Source organism: Phasianus colchicus, chromosome 1, assembly GCF_987193195.1.
Source record: "Phasianus colchicus chromosome 1, bPhaCol1.hap1.1, whole genome shotgun sequence".
Lineage (NCBI taxonomy): Eukaryota > Metazoa > Chordata > Aves > Galliformes > Phasianidae > Phasianus > Phasianus colchicus.
The window spans coordinates 122,681,655-122,701,969 of record NC_143436.1 but is presented as its reverse complement, the minus strand read 5'-3'; the positions used below and the strand labels follow the sequence as shown (position 1 = coordinate 122,701,969).

At 42.2% G+C, this 20,315-nt stretch overlaps 1 protein-coding gene across 3 annotated transcripts in view; it reads left to right on the top strand.

Moving 5' to 3' along the window:
* REPS2 (RALBP1 associated Eps domain containing 2) overlaps positions 1 to 12,873 on the top strand; it is a 97,689-nt gene extending 84,816 nt beyond the window's left edge. For all 3 annotated transcript variants that reach the window (XM_031596050.2, XM_090125097.1, XM_090125084.1), the window contains exons 15-18: positions 2,181 to 2,264; positions 4,809 to 4,954; positions 7,020 to 7,125; positions 8,050 to 12,873. In XM_031596050.2, the coding sequence (XP_031451910.2) occupies positions 2,181 to 2,264; positions 4,809 to 4,954; positions 7,020 to 7,125; positions 8,050 to 8,118 (405 nt within the window). In that variant the 3' untranslated portion in view covers positions 8,119 to 12,873. The remainder of the gene's footprint in view (positions 1 to 2,180; positions 2,265 to 4,808; positions 4,955 to 7,019; positions 7,126 to 8,049) is intronic.
* The last annotated feature ends 7,442 nt before the right edge of the window (positions 12,874 to 20,315 follow it).

Genomic DNA, 20,315 nt, shown 5'->3' with positions numbered 1-20,315 from the left:
CTTTGAGCTTTGATTTCTTTCAAATGTATAAAAAATGGTTGTAGAAGTCAGGGAGGTTATGGGCTATTCAGATTGCTGATAAAGAGATGTTACATTGCATTAAATGCATTTTTAAAGGTCTTTGATTTTTGCAGACAGAAAAAAAGATTGCTTTTTCCATTTCACTCTCCCATTTGCACCAGAAATCATCAGATATAAAAGGAGCTCTTCAATCCATGAGAAAGGTTTCCAGATTTGAAATGTTGCTAACCAATAGCTATTTGGAATCTAGATGCTAACGGTACTAATATTCAACTAGTAGTGGAAAGTTACAGTTAGTTTATTTTTATTTTGCCACCAGATAACACTACAGATGTGGCACACCTAGAGGAGGGGAGGGGGAGCAATCTTGTCAGCCAAGACAAATCTTCCTCCTCTCCAGAGGAATTTCACATGCATTTTAAAAAAAGATCACAAATCTCTCTCCTCTGCGTACGTGTTCACCACTGTACAGTTGAAGAGCGGCAGTAACCTGACAGAACTGCTTTTCCCCTGCAGCTTTCTGCTGAGCTCTTATTGTTTTTGTTACAACAGCAACAGAAAGGGAAGTGGAATGAAAAAAGAAAAGTCCTTCATTTTTAAATACACCGAATTCTGCACATTCTGTCATTTTTTTAACCTATGGTTTAACGCTGTGAAAGTTCTGACCGCTCCAGAACTTGATGGGTCTAAGCAGAAATCTCCTGGCAACAGCAAAATTAGTTCTTCAGCATGTGACAGGTTATTTTTTCGGCTAAAATTCCAGCCCCTTTAAAGTTTGAGGTTCGCCTTGAACTCCTTTTTTCTAAACACAAGCTTTCACCTGGGTGGAAATGAGCCTTTTTGGAGGAGAGAGCACGATGGCAGGCTGCCTGTCCTGCCTGGGGGCTGCTGTCAGCTTGGCTCCGACTTGACAGGAGCTGGGAAAGAAGAGAAGAGGCAGCCTGCGAGTGCCAAGCGCCCTCAGCCTCCCCACTGCTGCCTGCCTTCCCGTCTTCAAAAGCCAGCTGAGGCTTTCTAGACAGAGAACAGGCGTGCCCTGTTTATACTGTGTTTGCTGTAGCATGCCCAGGGACAGGCAGCTCCAAATCCCAGTGCCCTCATGTAGCAGATGTGCCGTGCCACGTCCTGCTGGAGCAAATCGAACAGTGCTGGAAGATCTCAGGGCGGGCACCGCCAAGGGTTAACCCTCCTTCTGATGTTCGCCTGTGTCAGACACGCTGCTGGGAGGGAGTTGTGGTTTCACAGAATCACAGAATTGCCAGGGTTGGAAGGGACCTCAAGGATCATGAATCTCCAACCCCCCTGCCACGTGCAGGGCCACCAACCATTCCACCTAATGCTAGACCAGACTGCCCAGGGCCCCATCCAATCTGGCCTTGAACACCTCCAGGGACGGGGCATCCACAACCTCCCTGGGCAGCCTGTTCCAGTACCTCACCACTCTCTCCGTAAAGAATTTCCCCCTGACATCCAACCTAAATCTCCCTTCCCTCAGCTTAAAACCATTTCCCCTTGTCCTGCTGTCGTGGTTTGCTGAAGTGTAGACCTGTGCTTTGAGGGTTCAGCTTGGTTTCTGTTTGAAACATGAGAAAGGAGGAAGGAAGAAGATTATTTGCCTTTTTCTTTTATGGCTGGTGTTTTCAGTAGCTTTACTGGAATTTTTCAGTATAATTCATGCTTTCTCACTCCAGCCCTACCAGCTTCAAAGACAGAGGCTTACGCCAGTGAATTTTCATCAGTTTCAGGAGATGATAAGGTGATGGGGTGCAGCCACGATCCTTCTAGCATTTATCCACCCTCACCTTGGTTTTTCATTTGAATACATAGGCCTCAGGGAGAGCCCTGGAAGGAATTCTGGAAACAAGGTCATTTTATTTAGAGATGGATATAGTTCCTAACTTTTCTCAGAAAAAAAGAAAAACCCATAATAATTTTTCTCTTATTTCCTAGCACAGTGAAACACAAGAAAACGGCTTCATTGGAAGTCAACAAAATGCGTATGTCATTCATTCAGCTGTCACCCTAGGACTCTATTTCCCCTCCCGTTGAATTGTTAAAGTAACTTTCCTTTTGTGTATGATGTTTCCTTTCATTGACGTTATTGTATGTGACTGCTAGTTGTGTTGTGGGTGTAGTAAATAGCTGATTTGTTGTTACAGACGGAGCAAGTATCTGAGGTTGAATTACATCCTCAGATGAATAGACCCCCGTCCCAGACAGAAGAAAACAGCTCAGCAAAAAAGGTGAGACCTGTGTGTTGTACTGTTGTTGAGTGATTTGCCTTCATCAACAAACGTAGTTGTTTTAAGATTTAAAGCAATTAAACTGAGGGTTAGGGTTACGTTTTTACATGTTTACCTTCTCTGGAGGTCAAGGCACTAGAGAGAACTGGGATGGTGTGTGACATCAGCTTCGATAAATCATTAAGAAGGCTCTTAGTACATACACATCAATGCACGTGCTTGAAGAAAGGCAGCTTGCCATTTGTTTCAAATCAATAGGGGGCTTGTGAAGCCTTAGGGAAGACAAAAAAGGATTTGATTGTACTTGACCCCTGTCTCACTATAATTGTTCCAAATCGTGATGCACTTCTTGCTTCCAGTTATTAAGGATTCAGTTTTGATGTAAACATACTTCTCTGCTGCAAGTCAGAATCTGCTACTAAATGTACATACAGTGGAGGAGATTTGCTCAAAATATTTGCTTACAGTGTGTGATTTCTGATATCCTTTTGTATGAACATTATTTGTACGAAGTAATCACTGAAGTTGTAGTGGCTTTCTTCACAGATCCTGGCTTATGAATGGAGTGGCCCCATCAGTGTCTGTGAACATTTCCCTGCTCCTGGTCGTGTTCCCTGTGCCTCCTTCCATCAGCCTCAGACAAAACAGATTTTTGATAGGGTTCAAAGGCAGATCCTCCCTTCTCCATTCCCTTCAGCATCTAAAGAGCATCCACAAAACCCTTGCTCATTCCAATCAAGAACTGCTGTCAGTTGATGTGTCTAATACATGTCTTGCCAGGGAGCATCATCACACTTCCTCCCTAATGGGAGGTGCAGACAAATACTCTAGTGTTCATTCCTGTATATGATGAAGCTTTCCAGGCAGTGTCCTAGCTCCACCTGTGCTCACCACATCCTATTTCTATCCTAGCCCCATTTGTTTCTTGCTACTTTGCAGCCCTGCTGGGACAATGAAATTCTTGTGGTTCACCTTCTTCATGCTCATCCTCTTCCCACTGGGCTTCCAAAAATACAGACCAGTAAGGTGCAGAAAGCACGTCGTTGGCACACTGCTGACTCACCTTGAAGGGTTGGTGCAAGAACATCCAAAGAGCCCTTTTTTTAGGTATTGGGTATTTCTTACAGTACTGTGCCAAAATCCTGTGCATTTTTTAGTATGTTGGAGTTTTAAGGTAGACTGCAGTTGCGTACTTGGAATCCCAGCAGTTCATGGCAGTTAAAGGCATACACAAGTTCCTTTCCTGCCGTACATCATGAGCTATGTGCAAGCATAGGATTTCGGAGCACAATGGTATCTGAGATCTGTGCAGTGCTGATATGCCGATGTTTGGATTAAAAGGTCTCATCATATTCTGAATTGTTTTTAAAGTAATGGCAGAACTGTTTCTTTTTAAATGTCTAGACCCCTTCTCTCCTCGTAATTCTAATTCCTCTAATAATTTTAATTACTAATGGCCTTATGTTTTGTTTTTGGGTTTTTTTTGGTGCTGTGTCAGTCATAGTAGTCTCTTCTGCTGAGTCAGGCTGTTTACTGTAGTTCTTTTTCTTAGGATTGCTTTGTCACTGTATGCTTCTTTCTTTAGTTTTATTCCTATTTTATTAACAAATGACCAAATCATAGTAAGGAAGATAGGCTGGCCCGCTAGCATACACTATGCAAGTGATAGTAAAACTTGATCTCTGCTGTTGATTGTGACACCAAATGTGTAACTTTTGTCAAATCACTTCATTTTTTTTGAGTCTTAGCTTTCTCATTTTTGAAATAGAGCAGTAAAAGTTATATTGCTTGTAGAAGCAAACTAGTAATTAAATGCTCTGAAAGGCACATGTTTATATTTCAGGATAAACGCAGCTATAAAGCATTAAAACCACTTCCCATTGCAAAAAAGAAAGAAAGAAAAAAAAAAGGATGACTTAAAGGCGTGAAAACAGTTCTTATCACTTAAAGGCATAAAAATCTAAAGCTTTTTGTTTTACCTGCAGAGTGCACTCTCTCTATGATGTAATTTATCGCTTCCAACATGTTGATTTTGCATGGATGATTTTATACATGTGTCTTCCTAAGCTTTTTTTGATGTTGCTTCATGTAAGAGAGTAAGGGAGAAGCAGGGAGAGAGTGCGTGCCAGGGGGTGAAGGACTGAGATAGGAAATGGGATGGAAATGATAGATGATTGGTTTCTATTGACTGAGCACAATTAGAAATAAATCTTACTTTGGTCACAATGATTTGGGGCCAACTTAGGTCTAGTGTATACATTCACACCCCTTCTATCCCTTTCCCAAATGCAGTCCAGTTCTGAAGAGTCTGTCATCCAGATGAAGATGAAACGCCAGCGTAATCATTTCACTCGTTAAAGGGTCATAGGAGTTATTGTTCCTTTGAACAAAGTCAAAAACTCAAGAGGCTATTACCAAATTTAAATTAAGCCCTGTACCTCTTTAAATTATGAAAGCTTAGACCAGATGTCAGCAATTTCTGTCCCGACCCAGTGACGGGACACATACGACCTGACTTAACTTTGCTGTGCTTCTCCCTTGCAGGAGGTTGTTCTTGCTCAACCACCCTCCAAACCGGCCCGCAGGAAGCTCCGGACAGAGGTGCAGGGGCTGGAGACCCCTGAGCTTTCTCCTACCATAAATGTGACCTCTTCCCTGCCAGCAGCAAAGTCTCACCTCCCAGTCCAAAAGTAAACAAGCTGTACCATGCATGCCTAACTGCACCATCAGATCTGACATGGCAGGGTTTGCTCTTTGCGTGATTTTGTGCTTAACAATTCTGGCTTTCAGAATATTTCACAAGATACAGGTTTCTGAAATTTTCATCTGGCCACTTCAGTGCAGACTAAGGCTGTAATGATTCTAAGTTGGTAAGCCTCTGCAAAAGGTCCTGATTTGTCTGTGCCTGGTAGGGCACATCTGAAGAGCAAGCCTTGCCTTACTGTTCAATCAGCATCTCTAACTCAACTCCTTTTAGCTTTGTGAATGTGTGTTTTCACTTTGCACAAATCTCATGGAATTTTGATTATTTGCTTGGACAGATAGAACTAATTCAGTGCCCAAGAATCTGAGTTGTTAAATGCTTGATGCTGGGCGTATCCTTGTGACGTTTCTTTCTCACAAGGAGGGTTAGTAATGAGCCGTAGACCACTTGTGATAATCCACTGCCAAACCCAGCATGTGTTGTTTGCTCTCATAAAAACAGGTTGAAGCTGTTAGCAGCAAAACTTATGGGATTCCAATGTATGTGTATTTAATAGCAGTATAGAAGGGGAAGAAGAAATGGTAAGTGAAGGCATTTGACGCCCTTTTGCATCTATACATCTCCCTCAGTAGAAATTGTCTAGCCTGCCTTCACCCAAAGCCTTACAAAGACATCTGATTCAGTGTGAAGCTAAATGGAGCTGCCCCAGTCAGTTGAGCAATTCTTGGCAAGCCGTTTGTCAACAGACCAAATCTATGTTTCAGGGATGGAGATTAGAAGAAATGATAAGACTCATATGATGCGCTGCTTTGTCCTTTGGGAGTGCAAATTCCATAGTGGTTCAAAGACAGAGAATAGCATTTGTTAATGTCTCAACTTAATCCTGTCTTGTCAATCACTTTCCTTAAAAGTTCAAATAATAACGTGGCTATATCTTCCTGGTTTTGTTTGTTTGTTTGTTTGTTTCTGTGTGTTTGTGCTGCTGTTTGTTTCCTGATGGTTTTACTTTATAGCCTGTGGAGAGCAGTTTGAAGCAAAACAGTGAAGCAGAAAGCTGATGGTTCACTGGAAGATAATAGCATAAAGACCAGAGTGCACTGCAAAAGAGCCTGTTGTAAAGATCAGTGCCATCAACTCTGTTAAGAGAGTGAACTAATGAGGACAGCATACCATTATGGACCTTATTTAAATAGGATACATAAAATTTGTCATTAAATAACTTTTGCTGCCTCATGTAAAACCTTAAAGTAACCTATCTGGAATGGGGCTTGTATATCCACCTACTATTTTCTATATTTTTGTTCCCTTTTCCTCTCACTACCTCCGTCTCTTAGAGTAGGTCGATCTTTATATAGTGAGCTGTCTCTGTTTGACAGCAGTTTCCTCCAAATCAGTCACCATGGGTCATAAAGTCATAATGATAATAGGTGAGGAGTCTTTCATTCACACAGCCAAAGAGATGAGGCAAGTCTGTAAGTCATCTACCTGTATCTGTTTGTGACATCAGGTGGTTTTGGTAGAAATAACTACTTTGGGGGAAGGGGGGGGGGGGGGGGGGGTAAAGATAGATTTTCCAAGTGAAGAAGCTCCAGAATCAGTAGTTCCTCAAAATAATCTGAGACAGTATTTTCATGCCAATGTCCTTTTTTTCTAAATAGAATGGTTTTTGTGTTTTCTTTTAACCACTCCTGAATTGTTAAACTGTGCAAGTGTCTGAAAACGGCTAAAATGCAGACACTGCAGGAAGTACAGCTATGCAAGGGCTTTTCTTAAGCTGAATCAAATTTTAAAATAATTGAGACAGCCTAAAATGTTTCTGTCACTTGAATTATGGAGTGTGACCACTTTACTTTCAAGTAGTCCACCTGATTCAGCCATCTCACTTGGGGGTTACATTTTTCTTCATTTAAATATGTAGTTTGTACTTGTCTTTGAAGCATATTCCGGTGTGTATAGAGTGTAGATGCACAGAATGGATGGCTGGTCTTCTGGCATCAGTCACTGCTGTTGGGGCTGTTAATTGAAATGTTTTCTATTTATCTGTCTGGCAGACAGTCTTCCAAGCAGAAAAGGGCTATTCAGACTGCTATACGAAAAAACAAAGAAGCCAATGCTGTGCTTGCCAGGTTAAACAGTGAGCTCCAACAGCAGCTAAAGGTAAGGAATGCACTGAAAATCAATGACAAAGCTCCCTGCAATTGGTTGTGTGGCAGGGCCAGCAGTGAATCTTCTTCATCCTTTCAGATGAAACCTACTGCGTTATTTCCTAGCTTTCTGGAAGAGAATAACTGTATTGTATGTGTGGCTAAAATTAGACATTCTAGGAGAAGTTAACACCTATGTGCATACGGCTCCATTGGCAGCTGGAATAAGTCTAAAGGATGTACCTTGTCTTTCTGAAAAGTCCAGGTAATGTGATGTTAGCACCCAGCACAGGTGTAGCTATCTTGTCATCTGATTAGTTGTGCACCATCGCTGTCTCCTGGAGTCACACATTTGATGTACAGGACTGGCTAAACAATGCTCTTTATGGAATCATGTAGTACTGGTTGTTCATGGCACCTGCTGGCTTGTCTTTTAACGTGTTCTTAAGGGGCTACTTTCTTATAAATATCAGTTCTGTTTTTTATTGTTCCCTCAGTCCAAAGATACTACCAAATTCAGCTTTATATTTGCTAGGCGTTTTTTTTCCTTGTATATTATGAACACACTTGCCTGGGAAAGGCAAAGGACCCCCAGTTACATTTGTTGTCAAGATGAAAGTCTGATTCTGTATTCAATATTAACATAACTTCTTAACTCACTTGATTGAGTTTATCCATAGTCTTTCTTTTCTTCCATATGCTACCTTCAGTGTGCTTTAATTCACATAATAGGCCTATGCTGTTAGCTATTTATTACCTATATTACCTGTGGTTGAGTGGTAGTGGTGTGGTGTTTTGGGACAGCAAGGAGAATTACTGAAACAGCAAAGCCCCGGGCCTCTTCTCAGCACCAACAATTTGCCAGGCTGCTCTTCATGGGTGTGGGGTTATGTGCATGCGCTGAAAAAGTGACAGCATGTCTCTCTTCATCCTCCAGGAGGTCCACAAGGAACGAATTGCCTTGGAAACGCAGCTGGAGCAGCTACGCCCTGTAACCGTCTTGTGACCTCCAGCACACTGTGCAGCAGCAGAGCACATGCACCAACAGCCTTGCAACCACCAAGGTGATGTGGTGGGGTCCCCGGCTTCTCCTCCACACCCTGCTGCACTTGCTTGCCTCTGCAGATGGGGAAGGTACAGAAAGCAAATACCAAACTGTCAGATGGCTCTGGGCAGATGCTCTGCCCTCTTCTCTCCCTCTTCCCAACCTAACGTGTAAATGCAGTTTGCCACTGAAATGAATGAGAGTATTTTATTTATGCCAAGAATCCCTGATTTATACATATTCTTGCAACGCCTCCTATCCTGAATATTAAGAGGTATATAATTCCAGAATTGGTGTTTAAATGTAAAACCCATCCTCTGAGATGTGTACCTGGATGTTACCAGTTCCTGTAGGATGGTAGAGGACCTGTGGATTGAAAGCACAGCAGGAATCCAACTCATTAGACGAAAAGAGTCTCTATCCACAATCATGTGTCAGATAATTATTTTCTTAGTGCTGTTTATTATTCAATCACAGATGTATTTTAATGTTAGAGAACTTGTATTTTATAAGTTACAATTCGTAAGAGAGAACAGTAAAAATATTAAATTTTTATTATTTTGGAGATTACAAAAAAAAAATCTGTTTTTTTTAAGCTATGACTCTTTCCTATCACCCATATTTGATCACTTGCTTGCAACTGACGGTGTTTCTGCATAAAAAATTTCTTCAAACCAACAGTGTGTTTCTAATAGGAGGTTAAAAACGCATTCTGGGCATTTTTGTAAAAGCTGTCCTAGGTATATTTGTATTGGTCTGCTTTGTTGCTTTAACAGCTGCTAATTTGTTTTAAGGACATCTGCAAGAACTGTATTTCCAAAAGAAGAGAGAGATCAAAACTGCTGCACATGAGATTGTAAAATGTATGATGGAACCAATTGCTTTGTACGGCAGACTTTCATTCAGGTTCTGTTGCTTCTCACTGGAGATACCACTGATAGGATGAAGCTGCTAATGCCCATCTGGTTTTCAAATGAAGATTATTATTATTATTGTTGTTTTTACCTGGTCTGTTCCAAGGCCAGTTGAACTCCATGGAAAATTTTCATGGATGCAGTGGTCATTGGCTTTAATCTCAGTTCTCATGATGGAAGCTGTCTAATTAATGTTGCTTTATCTCTTAAGGGGCCAATATTCTTATACTGAGATTTCAGAGATATTATCAACCTTGCTCCCTTCATGGATATGATGTGTGCTGTGCTGCTAGGGTATGTCACCTGCTTGTTAGTCATCTTAAACACAATGCTGCTTGTGTTTCATATCCAGTTGTTCATTGACTTAATTTAAGTATACACCTTGCAAAAACTGTGCAACAGATTGGGGGGGTTTTTGGACCATTTTTGGTCTTACACATTCTCCTGTTAGTTATATGATGCCTCTGGGGTAGAGAGGAAGGAGGAGCAAATTTGAAATAAGCAGATGGCCTCCCTTTGGGTTGTGTCACAGCATGGCTGCAGTGAGATATCAGAGGGCATCAGAGCAGCCAAGAGTTTTGTTTGGAGATAAATAAGGATAACATCAACAGGAAAATGTAAAGTGATGAGGAAACACATTACTTGTGCTGCAGTGGTTGTGGATGTGGGATATGGATCCAGAAGTCTAACGGTGACTTTACTCTAAACACTTATTGCAGAATTGTTAACAAAAATCTGTTTTTATAACACACTGCTTTTGATTCAACTAAACATCACTGTGTGAATGAGCAACGGCCTTTTCTCTGGATTTGGAACTTTTTTTGTGGGACTGTTGCTTAGATGGAGTCAGATGGTCATTTCTGATCAGTGACAAAATGTGAGAGCTGCAGACTCCTGGGAAGCTGCACATGAGCTATTGTCCTTGTGATATCGGTGGTGCTGCTTGAAAACTAACATCGTTTATTTGTAACATTGAGTCATTCCTGAAATTTTAATTAGGTTAAGTGCTCTTCTATGTTTGCATTTTAGTTCTCATGTTGTGTTTGGTTAATAAACCCCCGCTATTAAATTGGAAATAACCATATGGCACCTTTTGTTTTTCCTTTTATGTGTGATTTTTGAGAAAAGCTTTTCAACGATTCTGAAGAAAAAATATGCATGTTGCGTTTTTAAGACAGTGACTTTTTCATGTTTAATAGGGACTTCCTCTGGTGTCATCCTGCATTTACTTCACTTGAGTTATTCATTGAATAGGTGGTGTTCAAAGAATTATAGAATCATAGAATGGCCTGGGTTGAAGAGGACCTCAACGATCATCTAGTTTCAACCCCCCTGCTATGTGCAGGGTCACCAACCACCAGACCAGGCTGCCCAGAGCCACATCCAGCCTGGCCTTGAATGCCTTCAGGGATGGGGCATCCACAACCTCCTTGGGCAACCTGGTCCTGTGCCTCACCACCCTCTGTGTGAAAAACTTCCTCCTAATATCTAAGAGTAGAAAAGTCTGTTTTCTGTCTTTTTCCACCTAAAGTACCTGATTACCAACAAAGAAATATATACTTAGTATACCGTAGGAGTTAGTAAATTTATAACTTCACTGTCACTGAGGTTAGATTTTGAGAGGTGCAATCAAATGCCACGCTTAACTTTAAGGCCGAGAATATGAGTTAATTCATATTCTGTTTGGTGTGGTATTTGCTGTGATGATGGTACAGTAGTTGACATGGAGACCAAAACAGGATATTCAAGGAGAAATGTTGGTGTGTTATACATATGTTGCCTGAAAACGTTCTTCTGTGTTTCTTAGTCCTTAAACATTTGTGATATCCCATCCAAAATAATAAAGCTTCCTTACTTCTGGGAGGCTGTTAACATTTTGAGAGAGACAGCAGAAGGCATAATGAAGCTGTGTTTCTGACAGTTGTTTCATGCAGCTATGCCCATGGCTACTATTAACAGACTCTGACTGGTCAAAATTCACATCTAAATCCAGTACTGCAGATTTACAGATCACAGGAAAGTGATCAGCTTTAAGCCCCTGGTGTGCCTGGACCAGAACAGAAGCTGGGACCTGTTTGTGCCTAACTAGGGAGCAAGAGCAGCTTCCCACACACCAAATCTTGCTTTCCTTGATTCACCTTTTCTGTAAGCATTAGTACAAAGCAGAGTATCTCCAGCAAAGGTAGGATAACCAAGAAGAGAATCCAGAACATAGTTTCCTAACATCTGAGAGCGTGCACTGACCATGCAAGGTGCTCATTTTTATGTTTTTGCTTTCTTACAACTATTCCAGTTTGGACAATTAAATAGTTTTGTCCACAAGACAAGACTGGGCAGAGCAGGGTCCTAAAGAGGCTATTGCACATCCCAGGTAAGGATCTTCCTCAGAGTGAGATTGCATGTGTAAGTGTTCATTCACACATCATAGAATCATAGGTTGGAAGACCTCTAAGATCATCCGGTCCAACAGTCCATCAATATTTCCCACTAAGCTATGTTCCTCAGTACAACATCTGAATGCCTCTTGAACACCTCCAGGGATCGTGCACTTCCTTATGGATCTGTTTGTGTTTGTTACACCTGATAACTTTCTGTATTTGTTTCAGTATGTGATAATTCAGTTCTGAAAAAGGAAGAATGCCTACCTAAGTACAGTGAATGCTTACCTTCATAGATCAAGCCATCCCTATTTGAGCCTTTAAATATAAACAGTGACCTGATAATTATGAAGGGTGAACAGTTTCCACTTCAGAAGCATTCATTTGAACAAACTGTGTGTGAAAAAAACATCAGTCCTTGGTGATCAATGCTCTTCTCTTATTTATTAAATTAATACTAGAATGCAGAGGAAACGGTATCACCTCTTTCCCAAGTGTTCTCCATTCTCTCTTCCAGAGAGTTTTGCTGACGTAGCAAAAATGTTGATGAATTAGTAGATCAAGTCCTGTTGTTGGTAAGTTGGCAAATATCCTTCTCAACTCACAAGATTGTCTCTGAACTTTTCCTCTGTGTACAGCAGTACTGTTACTGCTAGGAACTCTGTAGCCATGCTGGAGAGAGGAACTTGCCCAGCCTTCATTGATGTGTGCACAGCTCAGTGCTGTCAGGGCAAACCAGTGCAGGGTGATGATGACTCCAGTAGGACTGCTAGGGTTGACTTCACAGGAGCATTTAGGGTGGTCATGATAAGGAAATTGCATTTCACTGGTATGTAAGCTGCCTTCCTCCCTCTGGGGCTTCCAGGATAGGAGAAAGACAGCCTGGAAGATTCAAGCCAGGGGTTGAGGGGGTCTCTTTTTTTTCCAGCACCGTCAGTCCTTTGGCCTTCAGCAAGCACGGTCCTTGACAAGAAAATACACGGAGTTATGAAAGTCAGATGGGAAAGAGGCCCTAGTTAAGTCAGATATTTTATTGACTGAAGAGTAAAACTATTTTTTTAGGAAAAAGATCTCCAAATGATGTAGTACCTTTGAGAAGAAATTATGTAGTTTAAGGCTTTTTCCAGTTATCTTCTTGATAACGTGCTATGAACATATGCATTATGTTTTACTCTGTTACTGATTTTTTAATGCAAAAATGGTATTGCAAGCATTATCGTTATTAATCTAAAAAAATACCCTGAAGCTATTATATATTTGAATTTAAACTTATGAAGTAGATAGCCAGATTTAAGCAATTTGTTTTCACAGCTGCAGAATGTCCACGTGGTAAGCTACGAAATGTATAGCACTCTATACTTTGCCCATCTAATTTTGGAAAATGTATGTGATATGGAACTGGGTGCTACATGAAAATAAAAGTGTCCAATAACTTCAAATTTCCTTGCTTTTGTGGTTTATTTAGGATGTTGACTGTGCAGATCTGACAGGAGGGTAGTAACTGTGACTCAGTATGGAAAAAATAGAGGCTTGAGATGGCTGACCTTCAACTATGAAAGATGAAATCACTTAGGCTGGGACTGTGTGTATGTGAGGCAGAGACAGAGAGATTTATTTAAAGTGAAATCATATTTCCTTAGGTTTCTGTTAAGTCAAACCTTCATCTTTCCTTTGTCAGGCCTCACATTGTCAGAGTTCAGGCTTAGCTCTATGATAAGCCTGAAGAGGTATATCTTTCTCTCACCCTGGCAGCACAAACACAGGAAAAGCCCTTCCATGCGTGTCCCACATCTTTTGCCTGAAGGTGCTCAAGGAGGGCAGGGAGAGGAACCAAGTTGTTTCCCGCACCCCAGCAATTGGTGTTCTCTGTCCCCTAGGCTGACAGTTAGGTCCCAAGGGCAGCCCATCAGCTGTGAGAGTTGAAACTAGAGAGAAGTAAAATGTCTGAAGGGCCGGCCTTTATAGGCAGCAAGCTGGAGGGGATGGTGCGCTTCTACTTCAACTAGTGTGATTTTCAAGAATTATGTCCCAGCTATCCAAAGAGCAGGTCTTTAAATAGGAAATAATTAGCGATAAATTAATTCTTACAGCTTTAAGCCACGACAAGGGATGTTTTATTGGCCTGGAAATATCTCTCTAGTGCACGTGAGGCACAAGGCCAAGGCGCTAAAAACTTGTAAATATCCTGTAGGGAGCTGTTCAGCATTGGCAGCAGAATGGATTTAGATGACTTTTCCATTCTTAATTTTTACAGTTGTATGGCACTCCAGGGTGCCTTCATGCAATTCCAGGTTGCCTTTCCATGTTTGGATTCCCGTTATATTTCTTAAGAAATAAACGATGCATCTTCCTGCATCTAGAAAAGTAGATCTTGGTGGAAAAGAGAAAGAAAAGAAATAGAAGCTTCAAAAGCCCTTTCTTTATACTTGAGCAGGAGGCCTTGGGTACGTGAGATCAAATCATAGCACACTAGTGAATCCCCAGTATTCCTGCAGCACGTCTGGCAACAGTGGCATTAGCTGTGTCCCAGCTGCACCAATCCAGTAGTCTGCTAAGTGTCGCATCCGAATTCCCAGTTAGATCCCAAGTTGGTTTACATTTATTGATTGCTAACTTAAATAGCGAGAGCCAGGAAAAAGGTCTTTCTGAGGACATTTTGAAGATGCTTTATGCATCAGAAATGTGATGGGCTTGACAGGATCAAGGATATACTTCCTATACATACTACTTCCATGGGAGGGAGAGAGAAAGAGGGTGATTCTTTCCTTGGCTAGGCTGCTTCCGCACATCACAAGAAATGTCACTTTTTACTTCCTGCCCTTGGTTTGTTAAAGGAACTTACTTATCACTGTTCTGTGGTTTTCAATGAAGCATGGATGTAATGGCAGAAACATGCAGGTAACTTGTCTGCCACAGCCCCTCCTTGTCTGTGGAGAAGGGCAGTAGTGGAGCAGTGGTAGTGTGTCTAGCCCTATGACAGCAGCTATCACAAAGGGTCAGGCAAGGGGAAAAGAGGAAATGGTGTCAGTCTCCTGTAAGGGTAGGAGCAAGATGAAGAGAAAATACCATTTGGGAACAGATGGGGTAATCACAGCTCTGAGATGGCAGAGGAGTTGCTGCATCTCCACTACTTTGCTCCAGCCCCACACACCAAAGTAATATGCTTAAAAAAGCTCTGCTGAACACCTTGCTATCAGGAGGATTATATGTAGGACTGCCACTTGATATACAAGCTATTTCATTCCAAGGTCACTTAATTCTTTAAGTAGTTCATGCTGTCTGTCACAGAGTGAGGGTAAGTTAAATCAATGATACTTGCCTTCAGCAGCTTGATACAAAGTGTTCATTGTTTGCTATAGGTTTTGTGCTTTTATCTACAAGAGAAAAGCTAGCGTGTGATCTTACCTGCGCCTTGTTTCCCAGACCTGTGCTTTTCCTAAAGGTCACTAAATAGTCGGTGAGAAATGACACCTTCCAATTTCATTAAGGAATTCTTGCAGTAATTTTCCTTCATAGAAGCTGCCTCAGGTCAGTGGGGTGTGCGCATCCCGAAGCCGTGAGCACATGGGGAGCCGTGCTGGCGGGCACCGCTCCCAGCCAACGCAAAGAGGCTCCTTCAGGGTGTCTTATTCTGGGAACTGAAGAAACCGATGCTGCTGAAGTCACTGGTCATGTTGGACCTTGCCAAGGTGACATGCTGACCCAACCTGCCCAGCAGGTCTGCCCACAGACTGACATGTCATGCTCCGTACATGTCGCATTGAGTGATATGATTTAGTGGTGTGGTAGTGATGGTAGTATGGGCTGGAGGTTAGACTAGATAATCTTAGTGGTCTTTCCAACCTTAATGATTAAATGGTTGTATGATTTTGTGATAACTCAGACACCAGAGCCCGAGATATCCCTGGACAAGAAATGGCAAGCAGTGGTGGTGCAGCCAAAAGAGTGATGGCACTGTTACTGGATCGCTGATTTTTGCATGAGCTGGAAAGTCCGAGCAGAGCCCGAACACTGTCTGGCTCACAGCCAGCAGTCTGGGAGGCCTGGCTGCTCTGTTTGGCTGAGCTTGTGGCTTTGCTCTGGTTTGGATGGTTTTGGGAAGCAGCCTGGGCTGCAGGTGGTGGAGCAGAGGGCTCTTCACAACATGTTGGTGGGATGCAGTTTGTTTGGTGACTTCTTGTGGCCTGTCGGCTCTGTGGGCCATCTATTGAAACCATCTGTGGAAACCTGTGCTCTGCTAAGGACAAGAGTGCAGACACTCAGGAGCGCTTGACAGAGTTTGGAAGAAGTTACAGAAATAATCTCTGAGACTCAGCCACCCTAATGCAGACCATGTGGAGCTGATGTTCCAGATGTCATAGAATCATAGAAACATTTGAGTTGGAAGAGACCCTTAAAGGCCATCTAGTCCAACTCCCCTGCAGTAAACAGGGATGCCTACAGCTAAATCAGGTGCTCAGAGCCCCAACCAGCCTGACTTTGAGTGTCTCCAGGGATGGGGCATCAACCACATCTCTAGACAACTGAGATTTTGTAAATAGCACTGTACAGTTCTGTAAATGGAGGTGTGAATCTGTCTGTCACTCTTTTCTCAATGCTTGCATTGAACCTGAGGCACCATTTGACAGCAGTAACATTTTTAAGCCATCAGAAGAATGTATGAGCCACCCTGTCCCATGGAAGGCACATTCTGTAACCAGGCGTTTCTCAGTGAGCTGCATGGAAAAGTTTCTGCGTGTGCTGGAAATGAAACGTCAGGCCTTGGCTGACTGAGAGCCGGTATCTCACTGAAAAACAGTGCTTAAAAATGTGTGTCTTCAGACAGATAAAAATTGTCCTCTGACCTCGACCAGTTTTGATTTCCACTCGCTCAGATAACAGCACTGTTTGTGAGCACCACCTGAGAGGGCAAATCCCAACCTCCCGAGCTGCTCTACAGCTTATGGTAGTGGTCACGCTGAGCCTGGGCTCTGGAAACTTGCAGACAGAAGGAGAATTCTGCTGGCAGTTTTTACATCCGGAGGTATTTCATTAGTATTCTAAACTATTTAGTCTCAAGAAGAAATAGGAGCAGGATCAAAGGCAGGAGGAGATTGAGACATCAAAATTAGTTCTAATCAAATTAATAAATATCTCAATTTTTATTCCCATTAAATAGGTGTATTTATTGCTTCTCTTTGAGTTCGCAAATCCTTCTGAGACTTGCTCTCATTCCTGCACTCAGAAATCACTGTTTAACTTGCTTTACGTAGTTGTCTTGTATCGTTAGGGAAGAAATAACAATTCAGGCCTCAAATTCAGCTTTTGTCTAAGAGAAATCAAGTCAGTTGTTCATCGACTGCCATATAGTCCTCTGATCTGTTGGATGGGTGCAAGTTATATACATTAATCCTCAGCCTAGATGGGTGTGGAACTAGCTGTTATTTTTTTGCCAATCATTTTAGTATGTTTATTTTACCAAATCACAGCACTGTAGGGGCTGGAAGGGACCTCTGGAGATTACCTAGTCCAACCCCCTGCTAAAGCAGGTTCCCTACAGCAGATTGCATAGAAAGTGTCCAGATGGGTCTTGGTTTCATGGAGGGAGACTCCACCACTCAATGGGCAGCCTGTTCCAGGGCTCTGTCGCTCTCACAGTAAAGAAGTTCTTTCTTGTTTTATATTTAATGCAATGGGAAGTGGGTGTCAAGTCAGGGAATGTGAATTTGTTTGCTGTATGTGTAATTTTACTGTAAACAGGTGCTGAAAGTTTAAAGCAGTAATTCTGCAGGTTGAGCTAGCTGCAGTGCTCAGAAAGACCGGCCTGTTTGCATTGTGCAAGTTGAATGAAATGTGAAAGTAGATTAAATTAGAGAAGCTCTCTGAGGACTTAAGAAACTAGCAGGAAAAACAACTTCACTTTAAAAGGTTTGATGTTTACTTGCACCAAGCCATGTTGGACAAGGTGTTGAACTCCTGGTGATTCAAACCTATGAATCCAGCTTTCATATACACAAGGTGGGCTTCTAAAGAACAAGAACAAAAAATGAAATGGGACGCTTGTTTAATGTGACTTCTGGCCCTGAATCTTTACTCCTTACCTAGGGCCCCTTTCTAATGCTTGACCACTGATTTTTCATAGTTAAATCTAAGCTTACTTTTATCTAATCCCTTGCTTCCAGCAGCTGGAGCTTTAATACTGGTGAATACTCTGAGAGAGCAGGCATGCAGCTTAGAGCTCAGTTTTTGATACATACGTAGCAGTACTACTGCAGTCCTATAGTGTTGTTTCTAATGCGTAGGTGATAGCCATATAGAAAACCTCTAACAGGTTCAGTCAGTATCACCTTTTTCTTTCCCAAGAATAAATAAGAGTTTCAGGGAATGCTTCATTATCTGGTACAGTTTTTATTCTAAATCAAAATATTCTAACTGGAAGTGGAGGCCTATGGATTTGTGTGCATTGATTTTGGCTAGGTGGCTCTCTGACCAGATCCACCTTGACCAGCAGGAAGTTTTCCTTTACCCAGTCTCTCTCTCTTATGTCCAGGGTCTGCAATTCCTGAGGGCTATTCTTAGCAATTAAGACTGAGGCAAAGCAGAATCTCCACCTTCTTAGTGTCCCCTGCTACTAAGGGGACTCACTCATTTAGTAGGGGGCCCACATTTTCCCTAGTCTTCCTTTTAGTGTTGACATACTTAAAAAATCTTTTCTTGTTATCTTTTACCTCCTTTTCAAGGTTTAATTCCAAGAGGGCCTTAGCCTTCCTCATTGCATCCCTACCGGCCCTGATAACGTTCCTGTATTTTTCCCAGCTGGACAGGCCCTTTTCCCACATTTTGTGGACCTTCTTCTTTTCTTTCAGTTTATCCATGAGTTCCTTGCTCATCCCCACAGCCCTCTTGCCACCTTTCCCCAGTTTCTTACTCTTACCCTGAGGTCCAGGGTAACATTCCTACTTATCGCTTTGCCTGTTCCATACAAGATCTTGAACTCCACCATCTCCTGCTTGCTGCATCCCAAGCTTCCCCCAACAACCACATCTCTGACCAGCCTTTCCATGTTAGTAAAAACAAGGTCGGGTAACACACCCCTCCTTATCACCTGCATCAGAAAGTTACTATCAATGCATTGAAGAAACTGCCTGGACCTTGTGTGCCTGGCCATGTTGCTTATCCAACAAATATCAGGATGGTTGAAGTCCCCCATGAGAAACATTGCCAAGGATTATGAGGCTACCTCCAGGTGTTTGTAGAAGGCCTCATCCACTTCTTCATCCTGATCAGGTGGCCTGTAGTATACACCCACAATAGTGTCACCTATGTTAGCTCACCCCTTAATTCTTAACTCACAAGTTCTCCACTTGTTCATCATTCTCCACCAAGTGGAGCTGAATACATTTTAGTTACTCACTCACATAAAGAGCAACTCCATCACCTTGTCTCACCAGCCTGTCTTTCCTAAAGAGGACATAGCCGTCCAATATCCATCAGTATTTTCCCATTAGAAGTGCTTCTGTATTAACCACCATATTCAGGTTTGTAAAGATATTAGAAGGCATTCTTTGCTGTATTTTGATTATACATTGTAGCCTGTGTATATTTCAGATTTACCATCAATTGCTATCCTTTTATCTAGCTTCATGTTCTTATGGGGAAAACTCATAAAGCTGGATTCTTGTTATTGTGTCCTGGGGATACTAGAGAGCAGTGGTCTTTGTTCTGATGAAAGCACTTTGGGGGCAGATAAATCACAGTCTATGTTTCTGACAAAGCCAGCCTGTTTCTTCAACAATTCTTCCATCAAAATGTGCCTGAACCCAACAACACTGACCAGTACCACCAGCCTTGAAGCAAACAATCCTGACCTCAGCACATAACTCACTTCTTGAGTACGGTCATTTCAGAGAGGCTGAATTATTTGATCAGCAGTGACCTAATAACATGTATGTGGCAGGTGCAGTAGGGCTCAGTAAACTGATGAAGCATGGACTGCCCTAGCTCAAGAGTCTGGGAGCTGAATTGGAAAGCTAATACAGGATGAGCTAGTCAGAGAGATTATTTTCCCTCATGGGCTATAAGAGTTCCATAAAGCTGTCTGAAATCCTGCCTTGCTAGAAATCCAGTCCTCTAAGCTTGGGAACTGGATTCTTTAGCTCTCCTTCTTCTCTGTAATCAGCTGAGAAGGGGATTGGAAGATCTGCACTTGACCCATTGTTTGCATGAAGACAACTGGAAAACTTCCACCGATGCCAATGGAGGCAGGTGCTGACCCTTGTAAAGCAGCAACCTAAGCAGTGCATAATAAAAGAAGTCTATGACAGGCTTATAAATAAATGTATTAATGAAATGTGTTACAGTTGCATTAATAAAATATTATCCCAGGGAAATAATCTGATTAATTCTGAGAGCAAAAAATGCTTGAGGCTGTCTTTACTTGTCACGGTGTTTGATTATTCGCTACTGATGCTGCAGACGAGTCTGGCTCTCAGGCGCCTGCCCCCTGAGAAGAAAGATTGTCCCAGCGTCAGGGCACGAGCCAAGGAAATCTGGATTCAAATCCTTGTCTGCCACATTCTTTTCTGTGTCCCTGGGAAGCTGTCAGGGGTGAGATTAATCTTGCTTAATTCCACCTAAGCAAGAGTTAAAGCTTTGGTGTCATCTGGGTTCCTTTCACACAAAGAGGAAGAGATGAGTGCTTCTGGAGGCCAATTCCTGCTGTGCCCTGGTGCTGGTGGGCACAGAGCTGGGTTCAGGAGGTTCTCAGCATCTCTCTATGGCCCTAGCAGCACGGATGCTTTAAGTTGTCTTGAGGCTGTGCTGTTAATCAACTCGAGAAATAGAAATGCCTTGTCACCAGCCTGGACAGAATTGGGTCTTTTTAACC